Source organism: Marmota flaviventris, chromosome X (genome assembly GCF_047511675.1).
Source record: "Marmota flaviventris isolate mMarFla1 chromosome X, mMarFla1.hap1, whole genome shotgun sequence".
Lineage (NCBI taxonomy): Eukaryota > Metazoa > Chordata > Mammalia > Rodentia > Sciuridae > Marmota > Marmota flaviventris.
In genome coordinates this window covers 82800739-82824723 of record NC_092518.1, presented here as the reverse complement: position 1 = coordinate 82824723, position 23985 = coordinate 82800739, and the positions used below count along the sequence as shown (strand labels likewise).

General features: G+C 31.4%; 1 protein-coding gene across 9 annotated transcripts in view; it reads left to right on the top strand.

Annotated features, from left to right (window-relative positions):
- Positions 1–23985, top strand: part of Pcdh11x (protocadherin 11 X-linked) — a 650410-nt gene that overhangs the window by 17316 nt on the left and 609109 nt on the right. For 8 of the 9 annotated variants that reach the window (XM_071606439.1, XM_071606438.1, XM_071606436.1 and 5 more), the window contains exon 2: positions 9000–11498. In XM_071606439.1, coding sequence (XP_071462540.1) covers positions 9000–11498 — 2499 coding nt within the window. Of the gene's footprint in view, positions 1–8999; positions 11499–15333; positions 15379–23985 lie in introns of those variants that run through there. The other variant, XM_071606440.1, reaches the window with a different exon arrangement.

The following is a 23985-nucleotide window of genomic DNA, read 5'->3' as shown; positions in this document are numbered from 1 at the left end:
CATACTCCCCACCCCATTATGGATCAGCATCCACTTATCAGAGAAAACATTCGATCTTTGGTTTTTTGGGATGGGCTTACATCACTTAGCATGATATTCTCCAGCTCCATCCATTTACCTGCAAATGCCATGATTTTATTATCTTTTAATGCTGAGTAACATTCCTTTGTGTATATATACCACAGTATCTTTATTCATCTTTATTGAAATAGGCATGGGTCATGTAAGTCACTTTTCACCTTAAGAGGGGTCAGAGCTAACTGGGTAGGGATTGGATTATCATAATTATTCTGAACACAAATGGCCTTACCTGACACTTTCTCTGACTTAGTGGACAAGGGTCTCCTCTCTGTACATGGCCTGGTATTGTTTGTCCTGAACATTCTCTTTTTTTTTTCCTATCATTCTGTATCCTGGATGCATATAATAACTCTCCCATGCTCTCTATTTCTTGACTAATTTTATCTTCAACAAAAAGAATATTGAGTTTGAAATCAAGATTGATAAAAGGACACATCTATATTTCCAATCCTCCACTTTTCTGGGAAAAAAAAAAAAAAACTTTTTGATCTGTTTGAAACATGCATGGGAGAAAAGACACAGGTTTACCGTGCCTCCTATGCACACTTGTAGGAAATCTGAATGTACATGCTAGACTACAGCCTTCTTCTTGAAAAAAAAATACAGATAACTGAGAAATCATAAGATTTTGATTCATATATGTAAATAATATTTTAGCATCTTATAATTATTCTGCAAGGCCCTTCCAACCCCACTATTAATCATCCTCCTTATATCAGAGAAAACATTTGGCTTTTGGTTTTGGGGGATTGGGTAACTTCATTTAGCATTATGTTCTCTAACTCCATTAATTTACCTGCAAACCTCATGCTTTTATTCTCTTTTATTGCTGAAGTAATATTCCATTGTGTATGTATACCACAATTTTTTATCCATTCATCTACTACTAAAGGCCATCTAGTTTGGTTCCACAGTTTAGCTATTGTGAATTGTGCTATTATAAACATTGATGTGTGCTGTTTTTAAGTACGTTGGGTGTAGACCAAAGAGTGGGATAGCTGGGTCAAATGGTGGTTCCATTCCCAGTTTTCCAAGGAATCTCCATACTGCTTTCCATATTGGCTGCACCATTTTGCAGTTCCACCAGCAATGTACCAGTGTGCTTTTTTCCCCACATCCTCGCCAACACTTATTGTTGTTTATATTCTTAATAGCTGCTATGCTGACGGGAGTGAGATGAAATATTTGAATAGTTTTGATTTGCATTTCTCTAATTAAAATATTTTTTAGTTGCTGATGTACCTTTATTTATTTTTGTTTATTTATATGTGGTGCTGAGGACCGAACTCAGTGCCTCACACATGAGGGCAAGTGCTCTACCACTGAGCCACAACCCCAGCCTCATTAAGAAGTTGCTTTTTTTTAAAGAAAAATCTACAAATTGTGAAATATTTTTTGTTAACTACTGATACTGAATTCCATTTTGAGAATTTAAGTAATATTAATAAATTGACAAACAAGCAAAACCTATTCATGAACCCTCATTATTTTAAGTGATATTTCATTTTTTATCACTAAATATTACTTCTTAGGGATAATATAGTTTTTAAAGGGATAGGGAAGAAACTTTTTTGTTGGTTGCTCAATGTTCTGGAATAAGGAAACAGGGGTTTTGTTTGTTTGGTTTTGTTTTTGCTCTAATTTGAAAAGTAATTACCTGATGATTATCTTAGGCAGAGAATTGTCCATAGTAAAGAGTTCTTGCCAACATCAAAAAAGCCTACATTTGGGCTGGGGTTGTGGCTCAAGTGGTAGCGAGCTCGCCTGGCATGCGTGCGGCCAGGGTTCGATCCTCAGCACCACATACAAACAAAGATGTTGTGTCCGCCGAAAACTAAAAAAATAAAATAAAATATTTAGAAAATCCTACCTTTTAAAGGTAGCTGTAGTTTAGTGGAAAACCATTGAACTCATAGTTAAACCACTTAGCTGTCAAACTTGAGTCTGTAATAAACTCATTTAGTAATCATGGGCAATTCACCTAATTTCCTTGAGTCTCAGAGTCCCTTTTGTAAAAGGAAAAGTAAGCTTAGATATTGCTTAAAGTATATTCTAATATATTATGTTCAGTGATTCAATATATCATGTTCTTGTTTTCTTATAATTCCCATTAATCTAACTTGAACACAAGGGAACATCTTCTAAAAAGAGCTGATTAGCAACAATTAAGAGTGACATTTCATTTGTTTTCCATGTCTTTTCTATTAAAAACAGTGATTAAAATCACATGCTTGACAATATTTTCTCTAAAGGGAAATATTTTCAAACAAAATGTACAATGATAAATCCTCTGGGTCAAGTTGAATTTTTATTTTAAATATTTACATAGTATTAAAAAATTTTTCTGTGCTATAAAGTACATTCAATCTTTGCAAGTTTTTAATATTTGAATTTAGAATATTAAATGTATTCCCTACCTTTTATAAAATAGCCATATCATTTTGGTTTTATCCATTTGAAACTTTTTCTTATATTTCTGTGACCCAAAGATGGATCAGTATCATAAAGTAAGAAAACAATGGAAAATATTAAAATTTGGTTGGTTTATGATTAATCAAGCAGTAGCCAAAGCTCAGAAATAAATTCTTAGTCTTTCACCCAGTATTCCTAGATGTACAGAGTAAACAGCGTTTATTTAATCATCAGTTTTAGAATTCAACCTCTTTGGAACTATTTTTAGTACTTACTGGCACTCTATGTATTTTCTGGGCAACTGTACCAGATTTATAGCTCTGAAAGTGCTGTGTTATTTATTACCTTACAATAGGCAATGAAGTGGTGTCTTGCACATGGTTATGTCAAAAATATTAAAGTTTACTACAGTGATTCAGTTAATTCTTTCCCAGAACAAGAAGCAAAAAAATATAGATTTTATTTGGCAACAAATATCCTTTACTTTTTTTCAAAAGAAAAAAAAAATGTGTCTCTTGGGAGTTTTATATCCAGCATTAATTTTCTTTTCTTAGATTACAAAATTCCTACAAAGAATTAAATCTCAGACAGGCTTAAGATTTTGCTTATTACTTTGGTTTTGTCCTACGTTTTTTAACCCCAAAGCTCATTTTTAAATTTTGGAATAAATATCATTCACCAGAGTTTTGCAATAGATCAGATTATTAGAAATTTCATAATTTGTTTCTTGACCATAAGTGGAATTGGTAATTTTGTGTACTTGAGATCAAAGTAGTTTATGATATCAGAATCCCAAATCAACATACCCTGTGTAAATGATTCTTGTGTTCCATTAAAATGGTATTTTATTTCTTTCTAAGTTTTTATTCTCTTTTTTGATTGTACATGTATACATATGTTTGACAGGCATAGGGCCTTATATTTTACAAGTATTGCCCTTGTCACATATGACACTTCATATTTGTGATAATTTCTTCTGAAATAAAGATTTACAACTAGATTATAAAATTTTAGTAACTATTCACACTTTGGCCTTTATTACATTTTTGACAGAAAAATAGTAGTTGTTTCAGAAAATAATTCATAAATTGTTCTCTGGACAGTTATACTAAGGTTAAAGCAAAAAAAAAAATTCCCTAAGTCAACAATTACAGAGTATTCTTGTGGCTACCTACACTGAGATTTATAAGCAAGAACAATTAAGCACTGCTATTTTTCTTTTATTTTTAAAAATAGGAACCATCCTTTTAATGCATACATTTATTAATTAAACAAATGTTTACTGGGTGTGTGCATATATGCCAGATGATATGTCCTTAGAAAGTATACATATAAACAAAAATACATGTCATGTTACCCTGTATTCACATCCATTATTAAGACTTAAATAAATTACCTAGAGATGCACCCACATGAATGATAACTAGTGATTTCACCAATGGATGAACATTTTAGTGAAATACCAAAGTTTTTCTTAGTATGCCCCTATAAAAAAGAATAACAATAATAACTTTAGGTAGGTTTAGAATTTTGGGTACTTATAAGTCAATTATCTGGATTATTTTTTACTTCTTTTTGTGTATACCTTAGATCTTTGTTAAAGTAAGGGAGAAGATGGATTAAGGAACTATACATCTTCTTTATTCCTTTCTCATTTTTTTCACTAACATGTCCTGATCAAATGAAGGGCAAAGGGCTTTAATTTTTTTCATTGTTCATGTTTGTATTTCAGTTGAGCTAACTACAATGGGGTAGGACTAATGTTGATTCTCTGTGTTAATTATTCTTCATTTCTCAAGGAGTTGGACAAACCATTCTTGGAATAGTCATTCAATGATTCCAAGCTCATATTGACACCATATTTTACATAAACTTAGATATCTCTCTAAAATATTTTTTTATCCAGAAGAGGTGGTGCACTCCTCTAATCCCAGCAGCTCAGGAGGCTGAGGCAGGAGGATCACAAGTTCGAAGATAGCCTCAGCAATTTAGTGAAGCCCTGAGCAACTTAGAAAGACCCTATCTCAAAATTTAAAAAAAATAAAATAAAAGGACTGGGGATGTGTCTCAGTTTTTAAGCACACCTGGATTCGATCACAGATACCAAAAATATTTTTGAAAAGTTTAAAAAACAAAGTTTGTTGAAAATTATTTCTGTCATGTATTGCCTCAAATTCCTTGAACAATAAAAGTTTAAATACTTCAACTGGAAGGTCACTGGTTGGGATCTAAATATTTGTGGGGAGGAAGCATTATACATGCACTCGCCTACGTGGACATAGAGTTTTCTTGACAAACAAAAACATTGTGGCATCTTGGAACACTATGATTTAATAGAACCTTGTACAATAATGGAAATGTTCCTTTTCTGCTTTCCAACACAGTAGCTATTGAGAACTTAAAATGTGGCTAGTGTAACTAAGAAATGATTTTTCAATTTTATATAATTTTTATTAATTAAAGTTTAAATTTAAATACTCCCTTAGAACTAATCAGTATCATATTGAACAGAGCAGTCATAGAAGAAAGAAGAGTAATAGGAACATTATCCATTAGCTGGTGTTTGTGTATGTGTGTGTGTGTATGTATACATACACTTCAGTATCACTTTGATAATTAGAAAGTTTTGTCTTTTACTACAATTTCAAATAAATAAAAGACAGTGAGTATGCTATTCTTGAAGTTTTCAACCGACATAAACTTGCCTGAATTTTCATGGCAAAGCAAAGCCCAACTCAAAATTTGGGCAAACACAGGATTAATTTTTTAAAATATGAGCAGGAAATACATAAACATAACTTCGGAACCTTTACACATTATTTTATGGTATATTTTATATGTTATTTTCCCTTTATATAACCCAATACCTTATAATCTTCCTTTAGAGCTCTTATTAAAATATAATTTTTTATTAATCTGCTAATATCAATACCATAATTAAGTACTTAGTCATTGATTTGTCTTTCACTTTAGCTAGAATTTAATTCCCATTATGTTAGTAAAACGTTTACTCACCACCATATGTGCCCTGTACTGAGAAGAAGACTCTGTCTATGATAGCCACTCAATATTGGCATCTTAAGAATTAACAAAATAGTGTTAAGTACTAGAGATTTTTATGAATTTCAATTTAGAAACTATTTTTCCATCCATGAATGAGACATCTTGATTTGAGCTCACATAAAAGCCTTTTGGAATAATATTTCAAAAATAAGTCATTAATTATGATTAATCGCTTCTTTGGGTCAGTTTTCATAATGTATACTGTATTCATATAGGATATTTTTGTCATAAAATTCTACTTTTCTTGAAATATGCCATATTAGAGATAATAGATTCTGGCTTGTTAATTTTTACACTGTAATAGTTAAAACATGAAAAATTTTTCTCTTGTTGTCTATTCAAAGAAAAGTCAGATTATTTATTGTTTTATATTGACAAAATATAAATGGATTGAATGCTCACTTTTTCTTTTTATTCATTTAATTGACATATAAAATTACATTGTATCATTTAAAAACAATATAATAACAAGTACACATTGTTTAATTCATATAATTTTTTAAATCACAATTTACCAAACTGATGATTTAAATTAATATTTCTGATATGCTACCTTAAATTTCATAATAAGCATCTAATGCTTCTACCATAGCATATTGTAGTGTTTTTTTTAGAGAGAGAGAGCAAGAGAGAGAAGAGAGAAAGAGAGATTTTTTTAATATTTATTTTTCAATTTTCAGTGGATACAACATCTTTATTTTATTTTTATGTGGTGCTGAGGATCGAACCCAGCGCCCCGTGCATGCCAGGCGAGCACGTTACCACTTGAGCCACATCCCCAGCCCAAAGCAAATTGTATTTTTATATGTAATTTAAAGTATAAGTGCTGCCTATCCATGAACAGGGTATATTTTTCCATCTTCTAAGATCTTTTTCTATTTCTCTCTTTAGGGTTCTGTAGTTTTCATTGTATAAGTCTTTCACCTCTTTTGTTAGGTTGATTCCCAAGTATTTTATTTTTTTTTTGAGGATATTAAAAAGAGCATACTACAGGGACACTGCTACATCGATGTTCATAGCAGCACAATTCACAATAGCAAGACTGTGGAACCAACCTAGATGCCCTTCAATAGACGAATGGACAAAAAAATGTGGCATTTATACACAATGGAGTATTACTCTGCATTAAAAAATGACAAAATCATAGAATTTGCAGGGAAATGGATGGCATTAGAGCAGATTATGCTAAGTGAAGCTAGCCAATCCCTAAAAAACAAATGCCAAATGTCTTCTTTGATATAAGGAGAGTAACTAAGAACAGAGTAGGGAGGAAGAGCATGAGAAGAAGATTAACATTAAACAGGGATGAGAGGTGGGAGGGAAAGGGAGAGAGAAGGGAAATTGCATGGAAATGGAAGGAGACCCTCAGGGTTATACAAAATTTCATACAAGAGGAAGTGAGGGGAAAGGGGAAAATAATACAAGGGGGAGAAATGAATGACAGTAGAGGGGGCAGAGAGAGAAGAGGGGAGGGGACGGGAGGGGAGGGGGGATAGTAGAGGATAGGAAAGGCAGCAGAACACAACAGACACTAGTATGGCAATATGTAAATCAATGGATGTGTAACCGATGTGATTCTGCAATCTGTATATGGGGTAAAAATGGGAGTTCATAACCCACTTGAATCAAAGTGTGAAATATGATATATCAAGAACTATGTAATGTTTTGAACAACCAACAATAAAAATTAAAAAAAATAAAAGTATAAGTGGATCTGAGTCAAAAAGGAAAAATTCCTAAAGTTTGCAGAAATATCTTTAATTCACAAGAGGAAAAAGATATGTGTAGTAGGGTATTATTATATTAAATTACATATAAGCAAATATAACAATTAAGTTAAATTTTAAAAGATAATGTGGGACTGGGAATTTGGTTCAATAGCAGAGTTCTTGCTTAGCATGTGTGAGGCCCCGGCTTCAATCCCCAGAACTATAAAACATAGATAATGTGATATGGAATATGTTTATAAACTGACAACTAACAGTCCCTGAAAACCTGGTATCTTTTATTAACTTCTATTTTATAAGATCTTGTTTAGACAATCGTATAAAAATCTATGAAAAAATAAGATGTTTCCCTGTTCTTTTATGACAGAGCACCTAAGTGAAAGATCAGTGTCTGGCACTTCCCATGTATCATCAACTTTTATGTTAAAAATGTATTAATGAATTAAAATCATTTACTTATATATTTCTGTTTGTTCATATATATATATATTCTTAAGTCAGTTATTTGATAGGAAGCTTAAGGTTATTTTCCAGTATTTTCCTCATACCCTCCAGTGACTTTTATGTTATTAATTTCTATTCAAATGCTTCAAGTAACACTAGTTAGATCTCTCTTTGAGAGCCAGCCCACATTACTCAGTCAGCTGGCAATATTTCTATTTGTGTAGGGTTCATCTTACTATAGTTCAGAGATAGGACTCTTTTTTGTGACAGGCCCATATTTTGACTTCATGGGCATAAAGAGAAAATAGGTATTGCCCCATACTAACTTTCTCAATGTGATATTTCAGCATGTGAGTTTTTGTCCATTGTATTTTTATTAAGATTTAATAAAATAATATTTAATTATTAATTCCCAAGATAATTTCATTTTTATAATGTTTCTACAGGAAAATAAATGAAAATTTGTATGCACTTTACCCAAGTTTATATTCTAATCAGAGTTTGTGTTTTTTCTTTATCTGCCAAAGGTTTTAACTACATTTATATGTTATGTATGCTATTGCCTTGGCTGAGTATTTTATACTTTCTGGTTTCTTTTGGTCATAAAAAGGTATCTTAAACAATTAAATTCAAGTGTAAAAAAGTTTTAATTCAGTTGGATTGATCATGGGTAATTCACTTCTAGCTTCATTTATCGTGTGCAGTTTAGTGACAATTCTTTTTAAAATTCTATACAAGTTGGGCTGGGGATGTGGCTCAAGCAGTAGCACACTCGCCTGGCATGTGTGCGGCCTGGGTTCGATCCTCAGCACCACATACAAACAAAGATGTTGTGTCTGCCGAAAACTAAAAATAAATAAATAAATATTAAAAAATTCTCTCACTCTCTCTTTAAAAAATTCTATACAAGTTTTCCTTTTGAAAATTTCAATAATTTGTATAAATGGGTTTCATTTATTATCATAAAATCTTACAAACTAAAACTCCTCCAGAATATCTTCTAGAACAACTCTTTAATTTTATAAATACCTGCAACTTTTAAGCCATTGGCTTGTGGTCATAATATTAGTTTTTAGGCAGAGTTGAGACTTAGACCCAAAGTTTTCTAGCACCTATGAACTTACCTTACTATGTCATGTGATTTAAGAAAATGAAAATTGTTCTAATTCATAAAATAACATAATCTGACTTATATATTATAATTATTATTTTGTTAACATATATTATTTTGTATTACATAAGTAAAAGTGTATTTCATTATGTGTTTTCCAGGGTCAAAATATTTTTGGGCTTGATGTCATAGAGACACCAGAAGGAGACAAGATGCCACAACTGATTGTTCAAAAGGAGTTAGATAGGGAAGAGAAGGATACCTATGTAATGAAAGTAAAGGTTGAAGATGGTGGCTTTCCTCAACGATCCAGTACTGCTATTTTGCAAGTAAGTGTTGCTGATACAAATGACAACCGCCCTGTGTTCAAGGAGAAGGAAATTGAAGTTAGTATACCAGAAAATGCTCCTGTAGGAACTTCAGTGACACAACTCCATGCTACAGATGCTGACATAGGTGAAAATGCCAAGATTCACTTCTATTTCAGCAATCTAGTCTCCAATATTGCCAAGAGATTATTTCACCTTAACACCACCACTGGACTCATCACAGTCAAAGAACCCCTGGATAGAGAAGAATCACCAAGTCATAAGTTACTGGTTTTGGCAAGTGATGGTGGATCAGTGCCAGCAAGAGCAATGGTCCTGGTAAATGTTACAGATATCAATGATAATGTCCCATCAATTGATATAAGATACATTATCAATCCAACCAATGGCACTGTGGTTCTTTCAGAAAATGCTCCACTTAACACCAAAGTTGCTCTCATTACTGTAATGGATAAGGATGCTGACCATAATGGTAGAGTGACATGCTTCACAGATCATGAAGTTCCTTTCAGATTAAGGCCAGTATTCAGTAATCAGTTCCTCCTGGAAACTGCTGCATATCTTGACTATGAGTCCACAAGAGAATATGCCATTAAATTACTGGCCGCAGATGCTGGCAAACCTCCTTTGAATCAGTCATCAATGCTTCTCGTCAAAGTGAAAGATGAAAATGACAATGCTCCAGTTTTCACCCAGCCCTTCATAAGTCTTTCTGTTCCTGAGAATAACTCCCCTGGCACACAGCTGACCAAAATAAGTGCAACAGATGCAGACAGTGGACGTAATGCTGAAATCAGTTACCTTTTAGGTACTGATGCCCCATCTGAATTCAACCTGGATCATCGAACAGGCATTCTGACTGCAGTGAAAAAATTAGATAGAGAAAAACAGGAAAAATATTATTTCACTGTTCTGGCAAAAGATAATGGGATGCCACCATTAATGACTAATGCCACAGTCTTAGTAACCGTCCTTGATCAGAATGATAACAGCCCAATTTTCACTCACAATGAGTACAACTTCTATGTCCCAGAAAACCTTCCAAGACATGGCACAGTAGGACTAATCACCGTAACTGATCCTGATTATGGAGAGAATTCTGCAGTCACTCTCTCCATTTTAGATGTGAATGATGACTTCACCATTGACCCACAGACTGGTGTCATTAGGCCAAATATTTCATTTGATCGAGAAAAACAAGAATCTTACACTTTTTATGTAAAGGCAGAGGATGGTGGTAGGGTATCACGCTCTTCAACTGCAAAAGTAACCATAAATGTAGTTGATGTCAATGACAACAAACCAGTGTTTGTTGTCCCTCCTTCCAACTATTCTTATGAACTGGTTCTCCCATCCACTAATCCAGGCACAGTGGTCTTTAAGGTAGTTGCCATTGACAATGACACTGGAATGAATGCAGAGCTTCACTACAGCATTGTAGGAGGAAACACAAAGGGACTGTTTGTAATTGACCAAACAACTGGCAACATCACACTGAAGGAGAAATGTGTGGTTGCAGATCTTGGTTTACACAGATTGGTAGTTAAAGCTAAAGACTTAGGACAACCTGATTCTCTCTTCAGTGTTGTAATTGTCAATCTGTTTGTGAATGAGACAGTGACCAATGCTACACTCATTCATGAATTGGTGCGCAAAAGCATTGAAGCACCAGCGACCCAAAATATTGAGACAGCTGATACATCCTCACCAACCAGTGACTATGTCAAGATCATGGTTGCCATTGTTGCTGGCACTATAACTGTTATACTAGTGATTTTCATCACTGCTGTAGTAAGATGTCGCCAACCACCACACCTTAAGGCTGCTCAGAAAAACAAGCAGAATTCTGAATGGGTTACTCCAAACCCAGAAAACAGGCAGATGATAATGATGAAGAAAAAGAAGAAGAAGAAGAAGAAGAAGCATGCCCCTAAGAACTTGCTGCTTAACTTTGTCACTATTGAAGAAACAAAGGCAGATGATGCTGACAATGATGGAAACAGTGTCACACTAGACCTTCCCATTGAACTGGAAGAGCAAACCATGGGCAAATACAACTGGGGCACTACGCCTACCACCTTCAAGCCTGACAGCCCTGATTTGGCCCGACACTACAAATCTGCCTCTCCACAGCCAGCCTTCCAGATTCAGCCTGAAACGCCCCTGAATTCAAAGCACCACATCATCCAGGAACTGCCTCTTGATAACACTTTCGTGGCCTGTGATTCCATCTCCAAGTGTTCCTCCAGCAGTTCTGATCCCTACAGTGTTTCTGAGTGCAGCTATCCAGTGACAACCTTCAAGACTCCTGTGTCTGTACACACCAGACCGGTAGGTAATCCCATTTCTAACTGACCTTTCTAAATTTATGTTCTTCTTATTTTCAGTTGATGTAGAACTTTACAGAAACTATTGACCTCCAAGAGGGATCAAAACGATTATATTGTATGGAAACATCCAAATAGATATATGAATTGAATTAAGACTGATAGAAAATCAGAATAAAATGACTGTTGGTTATAGGAAAAATGGGTGCAGAATCATGATTATAATAGGGGGGCAGTTTTGTCTGTAGATGACAGTATAATGCTTTATGCTAGAAAATAGACTGGGAAACCTCTATAACAAGGGTTATAGCATTGTCTTCACTACTATTGTGTATTGAGGATCAGAAAGATCTGGGCTAGCTACCATACAATAAAGCTTTTTAGAATCTATTGAACATATTTTAACACTAATGATGTTGGGAACCCCAGTTTCACTTGGAGAAAAGTAATTAAATGGCAGCAAGTTATCCTCTCACCCATATCCCATCATGCCTACACGTCTCCACAATGAAGAATTTGAAGATTAGGAACTCAAAATTATTTTGGTACAATAAATCTATATTCACACAATATAGCAATAATGGGATTATAAAAACGAAGGATGCTCATTCTCAATTTCAAGCCAGCAACTGAAATTTATATAAGATCTCTATTTTAGATAATCAGTTAAATGTGTACATATTTATGCATGGTATTCAGAGCCCTTCAGAAGACATTCTTAAAAGATAATGCCTTTGGGCTGGGGATGTGGCTCAAGTGGTAGCACGCTTGCCTAGCATGTGTGAGGCACTGGGTTCGATTCTCAGCATCATACAAAAATAAAATTGAGATATTGTGTCCACCTAAAACTAAAAAAAAAAGAGAGAGAGAGATAATGCCTTTTGGGAAATGGAGTAATTTTTCTTTCTCTAATGTGCAGGAAGGGAAATAAGAGCATATAAAGACCCAAGAAATCTGTGCAAAATAATTTAAAATTCAATTCATTTGTGAAAACAAGCCTACATACACGCTTTTTATATTCTATATTCCATAGAACAATGAAGACAATTTTTTTCTCAAAGTTCATGAGTATATTAAATCATATAAGTATTGTTGTTTTCTTAATAAAGTTATAGAATTTATCTATGTTTTTCTTTCAAAGTCATGCCACATGTTGACTTTATTATTTTGTCTGTGTAGGTCTTAGAAAAGTATTAATCTATTTGAGTAAATAAAGTGACTTGAAAACATATTTAGGTTTAATAAAATGATTGCAATGTGAAAGTCAAAAGAGATTCAAAATCTGGAAATATTAAAGAAGTCTTCCAGATTCAAGATAATAGTGCAAATAATTTACCATAATTTTGGAAATTGTTTTAAGAATGGAGATCTTTTGAGGATATACATAGTTAAATAATACAATAACTTGAAACTTTCTTTTTTAGTCACAGAAAATGTAAGGTACTAATTCACTTGTGGGTGCATTTTTTCCTAACAGATCCATAATTAATTTGTAAAATAGAACCGTAGGCTCTGTGTAGAGTTCCTGTAATGCTTTGAATGAATTTGCAGGCCAGCAGTTATTTTCACAGTTCTGATGATTTCCATGTTTCTCTGCATTTGTTGGAGGACAAACATAGTAGATGCTTGACATCTCCTCAGGTTGTATTTTTCTTTATGCTTAATGACTCAAAAGGGAACTCTATTTTCTAATTCTTATCCTTATTATTCTCTTATTGAAGACCTTTCTCAACAGTAAGGTATTCTTTATTAATAACACTTTCTTTGATGAACATCCTGATAGAATTTTTTTTCTGGGATAAACCTGTGACTTTCTTAAGTCAGTATATAAATGATGTGGTTTGTGAATTACATTTGTGAATTATCATTTTTAATAGATTGGCTTATGAATTTTGTTAATACAGCAAATTCTGATTTCAACTGTTTACAAAGGTTCAGATACATTTTATGAGCTACACTAATTTTACTTGAGTATATGATCATACAGTAAGGAAGGTATGGATATATAAAAAATGAAGTATTTTGAAAATATCCATCTTTCCATTTTTTGTTGATAATTTGTAATTATTAAGAAGTAAATAAAATTAAAAATTCCTTCCCATTATGTCACTATATTTTATACAGTGAAGAGACTTTTTCCTAAGCATAGGACAAATAGCTTCATGAGTTAGGTAAAATACTAAAAGCATGTACAACTGTGAATGAGTTGTTGGTCATGGTTAGGTTTTTATTAATTAAAAGCACTAACTTAAAATCAGTGAGTATCAGGTGACTTATTTGATTTTTTTCACATCTTAAAAATAAATAAATTATACATTTTGTCATTGGCTTATAGTTCTTTCATATTAATTAGTAAATATCTTCTCAACATGAATTCATGAACTTAGCGAGATTAATACTAAATATCATTTGAATTTTACATTTGTGTTACATTCACAATATTCTTTACTCTCTCTATATTCTTCAAGTTGTGGTAATTAACACTAAGAAAGGAATCTTATATTCACTGATATTGCAGAATACTAAAAGAATAGTGAAAACTGAAAAAAATTACATATTTAAAACTTCAAATACAGCAGGTGTATTCTTTCTAAATAAACATCACACAAAACAGATGGAAGTGTCAGTCAATTGAATAAAAATCTGTCGTTCCTTAAGGAAATTCTGACAGTGAAAATAAAATATTACTGTTAGAAGGAAACAGAAATATTCCAATTTATTTTAAACAAAGTGAGAAAATAAACTTTAAAAAGGAGGTCTTGCAGTGATATTTACATTTAGTTCATTACTCATCTGATTAGAAATATGTATGTAGAGTAATAAAACAGCTCTAGTATGATGTAAGATACAAGGAACCTTCCATAAATTTTGCATTTTAAAAACGGTATCAAATGCTTTCTTCAGATTTTTCTTTTTTACTGTGGAGCTCAGGAAAAAAATATGGAACATTCATTATATAGGTGTGCATCCATTGCATGAAGCCGTCTATACCTGATGAATATGATGCTCCTCTTTGGCATAAGTTTCTATATGTATTATGGAAGGCATTTTTGTATATATAGTAGTAGAAATATAAAACATGAAATTTAAGATGATTTCACAGATTAATTTCTATTAACAAATCCCAGAGCAATCAGATAACATTTGGTATATATGACCCTACAAAACTAATAAATAAATATAGCTATTTTAGAATCAGTTTTGTTAATTTTCATACAGAAGATATGTATTGGCAAAAACAAGTCTTGCTTAACACAACTGTTCCACTAAAATATGTGAAGACTTTGCATTTAAAAAAAACAGAGAGAAGGGGGCTGGGGTTGTGGCTCAGCAGTAGAGCACTCACCCTGGGTTGTATCCTCAGGACCACATAGAAATGAATAAGTAAATAAAATAAAGGTATTAAAAAAACCGTGAGGAGAATAAAAATAAAAGCACCATTTTTGAGGGCCTTCTATATGTTAGTTACTGTCTTACACATATATTTGAAGTATTTCATTTTTCCCCTCCAAAAAAACTATAATTTTTTTTTTTTTTTGTGATTTGAGTTGAAATAGATTTTCAATTTCAGAAATAAGGTAAAAAAATGTGAATCTTTTGGAAAATTATAATTCATGGATGAAATCATGCTGTAGATATGTGATACATCAATTCAAATAATAACAATAATCTGAATTGGCCTGAAATAGAATTAGTATTCACTATGGTTAAGTTCAGTAACTTTGATTAAGTACATCTATATTTTGGTATGTGAATTTAGCCTTGTAGCATGCTTGGCAAATAAGATTCCTAGAACACAACCATCTGATTTTGATAACATGTTATTTTTCTTGTCCTAGACTGATTCCAGGACATCAACTATTGAAATCTGCAGTGAGATATAACTTTCTAGCAATAACATAATTCTATTCATTTCCCTTCAAATTTAGTGATTTGTGATTTCAAAATTAGACTAAGACTATTAATTTTGTTATCTGGATTTCCCATTATAACAGCAAGCAAAACAAAACTATCTTAAAAAATAATGTCTCAGTAAACGTTACTGGGAACCTGGTAAACACAGCAATGATTCTGCTTTGCTTTATTTAGCTGTAATCTGGAAATTTAAATTTAAAATTTATGGAAGAAACAATGCATTACAATATCTGAGTTCTATCATGCTGTTTTTCTGTTTGCTTGCTCTGAATGTCAACAACTGTGATATAATATAATTCTGTTTTGGTGTACACACTGATGGGTAATGTATTAGTCATGAAACATGAAATTACTTGCTCTGATTGCAGAAAAGTTTAAATACCTCCGGGAGTTTGAGAGTGATGGTGAACACTCCAAGCTACCCTCTGAAAGGTGTCCAGGGCAAGAGATTATTTTAAGACCAGCAAACAAACCAACCAAATCAGAAAACTTTTAGTAGAATGTTTTCAAAATATACACTAATATAATATGTTTTTTGCTAATAAAACCATTTTATTTACATACCGCTCTGCTTAAAAGTTGGATAATAAAAAATAAACTTTTGGGGTTTTCCTATTGATTATAATTACACAGCTCCACTACTTTAACCATTAAACAGATTATTTTTATTATCATTATGTTTCCTTTTCCTACAAATATTTAAAAAGAAGTCCTTGATATTTTCTCTATTGAAAGGAGAATGTAAGGTTCTTTATACTCCCTGGTATTTGGGGGAAATGCATTTACATTTCTTGTATTATGAAGCATAACTACAGTCATCTGAGGGTAGAAACAAGCATGAGATTAGATATTTCAAAAATGATTATATCTTAATTTTGAAACTACCTAGCAAAAAATAATGCACTAGAGTGACATTAGATTTTTACTTTTCTGACATGAAAATATTGAATAAGTAACATTGCTTTGAGTAATTTGCTTGATAAACTTCACACACTTTATACAGTATTTCAGTTAACTCATTTCCTACACAAATGAATAAATGCCTCAATTTGGGTATACATTATATTTTATTGAAGAATGACATGCTTCAATTTTATGGTATGTTCTTTAAATTGCTTTTGACTTACTAACATTACTAACAGTTTAAAAAAAAACAAAAAACCTTTAACTTCTTAGTAAATAAAGGGAGTATAAAGGACCCTTATAATCATGACATAACATGCTTCCTGAATTTTCATTCAAATTCTCAATTATGTATCATTTCTCCTTGAAAAATATGAGAAGGATATGTTCTGTTATGTATGTGTAGTAAAAGTAGTGTATTATTTTAAGTGTTCTGCAATGTAAAGATATTTAGAAGACATTAATGCTCTATTTAGCATTTCAAATTGTATAATTCTTGGATATGTGATATATAGGTAATATTCTAAACAAGTTTCTGCTACATTTTATGTTCCCATTGACTTGATACAGAATCTTCTGTATCTCCAATGACGTCAAATTAATTGAACATATGTTTTTGCTATCTGGCTGTTTAAACATTATGTTATTGATTAAAACAAGTTTGAGTAGAACTAGTTATGGTAATAAGAAATGTCATGTAAGGTGCAGTATTATATTACATGCTATAAACAACTGATGTAGAAAAAATACTTTCTAGTAAAACTTACACTTGTACAACTTCCTCACATAGAATAACTTTATAGTGCTACCCCATTCCTTCTAGATAAATATTTCAGTTTAATTCAAATCATTCTAAGAAATGTAAAAAATTGACCCAACTTAGTATATTCCTAATATCAGTGCCCTGCAGATACTAAGATATACGAGTAGTGAGAGTGTCTAAAATCCATATCTCAATTTAATTGTAAATAACCTGATGAGGCCCAAGAACAGGCCTCCCATAATATCTTACCATGGCTTCATGACCATTTATGTATTCACTTATTAAATAAATGCATTTTAAATGCATGTGTCATGACTACCCTGGTCTCTTCTTTTCTACACACTCTGTGAGTTAAGGAAGAGTATCTCATTTTTTTCCTACTTTGGTGACCATTCCTTTATGACCACAGTGAGAATAACTCCTAATTGTTCCTTTGTATGTGTAAAGGTGAAAATATATTGAAACTTTTATGTGCAGTTTTTTAAAACCTCTCTCAATGGTTTTATGAGTGTTGTCTTTGCAGGTGATGAAAATAGAAAATTTATTTTAAAAATTTATTTATGACTCCATCTCACAGAATGCAGCTTCTGTGAGAAAAGATCTTCTAAAATTATTTCCTTCCAGATCTTTGTGATAAAATATTTACTCATGTAAGCCAATGATAATTGACATTTACCAGTATTTAAAATTGAATCATATATGGAAATAGATACAACTTATGACTATGAACTATCCTTGATCTCTCCTTTCCTTGTGTCTGAGGGAATATTTACATCTGAGAACAATATGGAAGGCATTGAAACAGTTTTCTACAAAAGATAAATAGGAAAAAATACATATCTCCACACTTAGTTTCATCTTAGCATTTGATTTGGTGGTATATTCAACTGAATTGTCATAATTATTACATGTCTGCCATACACTGTCTCAGATATTTTCCAGTCTTTGTGTTGAACTTAATGGATTTGTGTAATATTCTCAGTTTAAGTGTCCTTAAAAGTCTCTCTGGTTCTTATTTTAGTCAACAAATAAAGAATAGCAAATCTAAGACTCATCATCATAAATAAATAAAAGTAATTTTTAGTGAACCTGTTCTACTGAATCATAAGTATGCTATTTAATTAGTAAGCTACAATGTACTGTGCAGTTTCTGCCCTGAAAGCTCACTAAAAAGTATTTTCTTTTGGATAAAATTCACAATTCATAACTTGAAAATAGTGAAATACTTTGCCTTATTTTAGTTTAAATAAAAAAATATTTTCTAAAACTAAGATATTTAAGCCATTTTATTTCTGAAATTATTGTTGTATTCAGGGATAGATGTCTAAAATTTATAAAACAATTTAAATTCAATACATTAATGTTTATATGTCTTCTATTTTCTGTTGGAACTCATCCACATTTATCATTAAAAATGCATAAAACTGGGCTGGGATTGTGGCTCAGTGGCAGAGTGTGTGCCTAGCATGTGTGAAGCACTGGGTTCGATTCTCAGCACCATGAATCAATAAGTAAAATAAATTTCCATTGACAATTAAAAAATATTAAAAAATGGATAAAACAGATTAATTTTTAAAAAGATGATTTTAAATTCACTATTTTGGATAATATTTACTAAGGTTTTAATTTCAATACAAAATACTACTGCCTCATTTTACTATTTAACCACTTGCACTTTTCACTATTTAACTAGGTTTTATAATAATGTGCCTAGTAGATATAATGTGAAACCTGATATCAACCAAAATAGTACAGGACAAGCATATCCTAAGAAATCTTTTATGAACTTAAGCCACACTTCATAAATGCTTACATAGGTGCTCTTGTGCAGTATACATATTTTTTAAAGATATTTTGAAGCTTAGGGTTTTTTTTGCTTAAACATTTTGCTTTAGATTTAGTTTTTTAGTATATTCAAAGGTGCTGTGATAACATAGAATTGTGTGCTATATATAATTAGTGGATTTTTTAAAAAGAACTAATGTACAATTTGTTTTTTTCATGCATTATGGGTGTTCAAACATGACATCCATGGTTTAATGTGATATTTAGAAAAAGGAGTAGACTTTTAAAATTCTAGAGTAGCCATAGGCTTTCATTTTTTTATTGCACATGTAATACATACTTGTCATATAAGTTTTTAAAAAATGTTGTTAGATTATAGATGAATTTTCAATTTTTTTTATTTCTAGCTATATCAGTAAGTTCTTTATAATTTATTTCGTCATTTGGTTTGAAAACTCTTTAATTTTTGAAAGTGGTACATTTTATGTTTACAGAATTATTCTTTAACTTTTGGAATTGGTGCATTTTAAGTTTACAGAATTATTACCTTTGTTTTATATTATAAATTATACAGGATTTTTACATGATTTAAAGATTGACTTATTTATTATGAATTTTGTTTATTTTTATAGATGTGTAATTGAGTAAATACATGTAATAGCAGTTGTTTAGTTAATGGTGTAGTACACAGGCATTCTACAAATCTCTCTATACATATGAGACTAACCTCTTTTCAGTGAAAACATCAAGTCTTCATGAGAAAGCACTTTTTTGGTTAAAAAATAGCATCTACATTTCCACTAAAAGTTCCCTTAGCATTAACAACCAATTGATTTATTTAAAGAATTCTCATAACCAACTCTTACCTCTTGTGTATTCTATATATTCTCAATTGAAATAGTTTTAGCTGTTCCTTTTAAAGTGTATAATTATATTAAATTATCCATAATACACTGGTACCCTGCAATTAGGAATAAAACTTTTGTCAAGTGAAACAATCACATTTCTTTAGATTTAATATATTTAAATTGACATAACGAAAATGAAGTATTTCAATTGATTTTCTAGAAATATTTTCACGTTTGTCCCTTATTATTTAGCCTTATATATGTTAATTATTCATTGATTTACTTCATAAGATGTTATTGTTTTTGAAATGCAGTTGACTTTTAAAAGCATCTCATTCTTTTTCTCTTAAAGCTTGGCTTAACCAATACATAACAAAATTATGTTTTCATTAGATACTCAGAGAAAATTTTAAATAGTACTGCTTTTACTTGATGGTAGTTAAAAGGAAACAAATCTCAAATTCTGATGAAAAATATTATTTACAAAATTTATACAATAAACTTTAATATTTATTTACTTGTTTAAACCTGTGTCTGATCTAACATCAATTACAAAATTGATAGAGATCATCATTTCAATAATGTAATTGAAAAAAATTGATTGATTGATTCCCTTACACAAAAATATTTCCAGAAAATCAAACATGCTGCTCAAAGACATATTCAGGGTCACAACCTTGAAGTAATTAAAGTTTTAAAATAATTTTGACCTGCTCTTTTGTCATGTAAACACAAACATAATCTCATATTTAAAGGTGGAACAAACATACAAAAATGGAATTTCATGGATCCTGGAAAACTACTTTATGAGCTCCTAAATTAGAGACTATATTTCATTATTTATATACATTTGATCATTTTCTCATTCAAAATTATGTACTAGTAGCATTCTTTGAAAAACAATTGTGCACCTCATTTGTGATGTTCAGATTAAATAATTATGATTTTTTAACACAAATTCAGTTATTCAAGAGAAGGTGCTGAGTTCTCCTCCAGGTTAACTATCATGTTTCTACATGATACCAAAATATCTGGACGCAAAATGTAATTTTCACTCTGCCTGGTGATATATTGTCAACTCAAGAAATTGTTTAACTTCATAATGATACAGACCTTAATACTGCAGAACTATATTTTAATAGTTTTATTTTACATAGAAAGAATAGTTTGATATGATAATTATTTCCAAATATAGAATAATTGATAATATTTTAAAAGAAAGTTTCAAATGGTGCTACAATTCCACTTTACATGTATAAATATTTGTTGTTTATAAGGCCATATACACATTTATTTCAAAATTTACACAAATTATGGAAATGAAAAGGAATATAATATTAAATCTTCCTTGGTTGGAGAATTGAAAGATAACAACATCAAGCTCATGTTTATAAATTGATATATTTGATTGTGGCTCTTTAGGTAAAATTTGTTTTAATATGCTAAGTAGTTTCTAATACAATGGGGTCAAAAAGGGTTAGTACCTATATAAGCATACATTTGCATGTTTATTTGTGCTTATAAAGTTTCTAACAGGAAAAAGTGATATAAACTTTAACCTAAAAACAATTTTTTAAAATATCATGAATCTACATTCACAGTGCTACTGGCTCCTTTAAACTGTTGTCCTCACTCCCAAAGTACAATCATCCTGTATCCTTCATATGATCCTATTTACTCTCTCTGTGTCATTTAGTAAAGATTTCTGTCATACTCAATGCATTATAAATATGTGTTCATGTGTTTTATTCCTTTCAATTAAGATATTTGGCTTTAATATATAAGCGGTACTTAATAAAGTTTTCTGTTTTATGAATGATCTAAAATCCTCTAATATTAGAATATATATGAAAAAAGATCAATCTACTTTTTTTTACTTAAATGTTCAAGTTCTGCTTTTGAACAAAACAAAGACAAATTTGCATTGTCGATATGTATCTTTTTCTCAGTTGTTATGGCCAAAACATAAACATAAATGTCTATTAACACTGCCACCTTCATTTTTCATTAACACTTTAATTTTATATCTATGAAAAACAAAAGAGTCAAGTGGATCTCTGTTCATGCTCTGTACAATTTCAGATTGGCAGTTTCATGCATCTACAATTTTATTGGTGTAATTTATGTTTTCATAAAGGGGTTTTGATATGGATTTACCATCATTCTCTATTTCCATATATGTTTGTCTATGTCTTTTAAAACACTCGTTTTTGTGATTATCTAAGTGTGGACTATGGATTGACATACATCAAAGGAATATTTATGAGGATAGGTCCAGATTTCAGATTGGGCAATGCATACAATTCAGTGTAATTTCTGTGTTTGAACAGTTAGATCTAAAAATGGCAGCTGAAGAAAAATTATGTATGTTAAAATTGTGAAAATGTAATAGACACGAGGATTCATAACGTTTTTAAATTTTTCTTTTTGCTTTGTACTTTGTAGCTGTAATAAAAAAGTAAACAGGTTTTGTATGAATATGTTAAAATGAATATTATAGAGCATATTTCAACTGGAATACGTGTAGATACTAACACCTGATTGAATTTGATGTACTTTCAGTGCATAAAGTGTGTATAATCTGTACTAAGTGAAATATATATAAATAAAGTTGTTTCTGCATTGCAATAACACATCTTCTGATATTTTTTGAAGTGCTCATTGTCAGCAGAGGCTAACAATTTTATTAACAGTCTTCCAGGATCCTAAAATATTTTAAATACAGTAACATCCTACACTCTTCATAGTGTACTTCATTATCTAAACTGAATTAAACTGAACTTTATACATTGACATTCTTATTTACCAACATTGTGAGGTAACTGATCCCTTTTAGTCAAACCAAATCAATCAATTAGATAGTGGTAAATTGTATTTACTAAAGTTTTAGTTTTGTGCATGTATTGTTCTCAGAGTCTTTGAATATTGGTAAAAAGGACTATCATTTATCAAAAGTTATTTGGTAAAACATCACAAATAATGCAGTTAACCATCAGTTCAAACAAGAGTAGAAAAACATTTCTCAATCTTTTACTGTGATAAAGGAAGACATTTTGGAGAATTGGGGTCTATTGGGGTAAGAATATGGGACAATAGCAGTTCTCCCATTGTTGCTATTAGTGTAAAAAGTCCCTGACAATGAATTTAACTGTAATTATGTTAGAAAATAATCTTTCATTTTCCAGAGCTGAAAAATCTCCAAATATAATGGATTAAGATTTTTAAAAATCACATTAAAATGGCACAATACAAAACTTCAAATTTTGTTACAATAATTAAGAGTGTGTGGTGGTGGTGGTGGTGGTGTGTGTGCATGAATATCACTAGTAAATAAGCTGGAAAGTATGCATTAGGTATGAGCAGGCAAGTACCTAATCCGCTTCAGTAATCACACTACAATTAGCAATACTCAGTCATATTCAAGTAGCAATTAAATCTTATTAATCTTACTTCTAAAATACCTCCCACATTTGTCCCTTTGCCATTTCCTTTATGAAGATTTGATCATGAGTTTCCTGTTTTATAACTAACAGGTTGTCTTACTTTGAACTTTCATCTGTCTAATCAATTTTTTACACAGTATCCAAAGTATTCTTTCTGAAACATACATATGATCATATGAAGTCTAAGGCAGAATATGTCTTGAGTCTTTCTCCATTACATAGAGAATAAAGCTTCAATTAGTGTACATTTCAAGAGACTTTGCAGTCTTAGCCTGTCTACATTTTCATCCTATTTCCACCACTGCATGCACTGTATATTTTTAACACACTTCCCTCTGCTCCCTGACAAAACCTTGTACTTTGATGCATAAATTGTCACAATTTACCAAAATTACATTGGGTACCTGCTTTAGTTAAGACACTGTTCTGTGAACAACTGGATTAACTAAGCTATGGTCAGTGAAGTAGAATTGTAATGGTGCAGATAGGGCAAGTATGCAAGTACTTTTTTTGTTCACATTAGTTATACATGACAGTATAATGCATTTTGACACATCATGCATAAATGGACTATAACTTCTAATTCTTCTAGTTGTACATGATGTAGAATCACATAATCATATATGTAAATAATCATATATGTAAAGTAGGTTAATAATGACCAATTAATTCTACTATTCTTTACATATACATAATCATATATGTAAAGTAGGTTAATAATGACCAATTAATTCTACTATCCTTTCTACCCCCATGCCCCCTCCCCTTCCTTCACTCCCCTCTGCCTAACCCAAAGTACCCCTATTGTTCCATAGCTCCCCTCCCTTATTATGA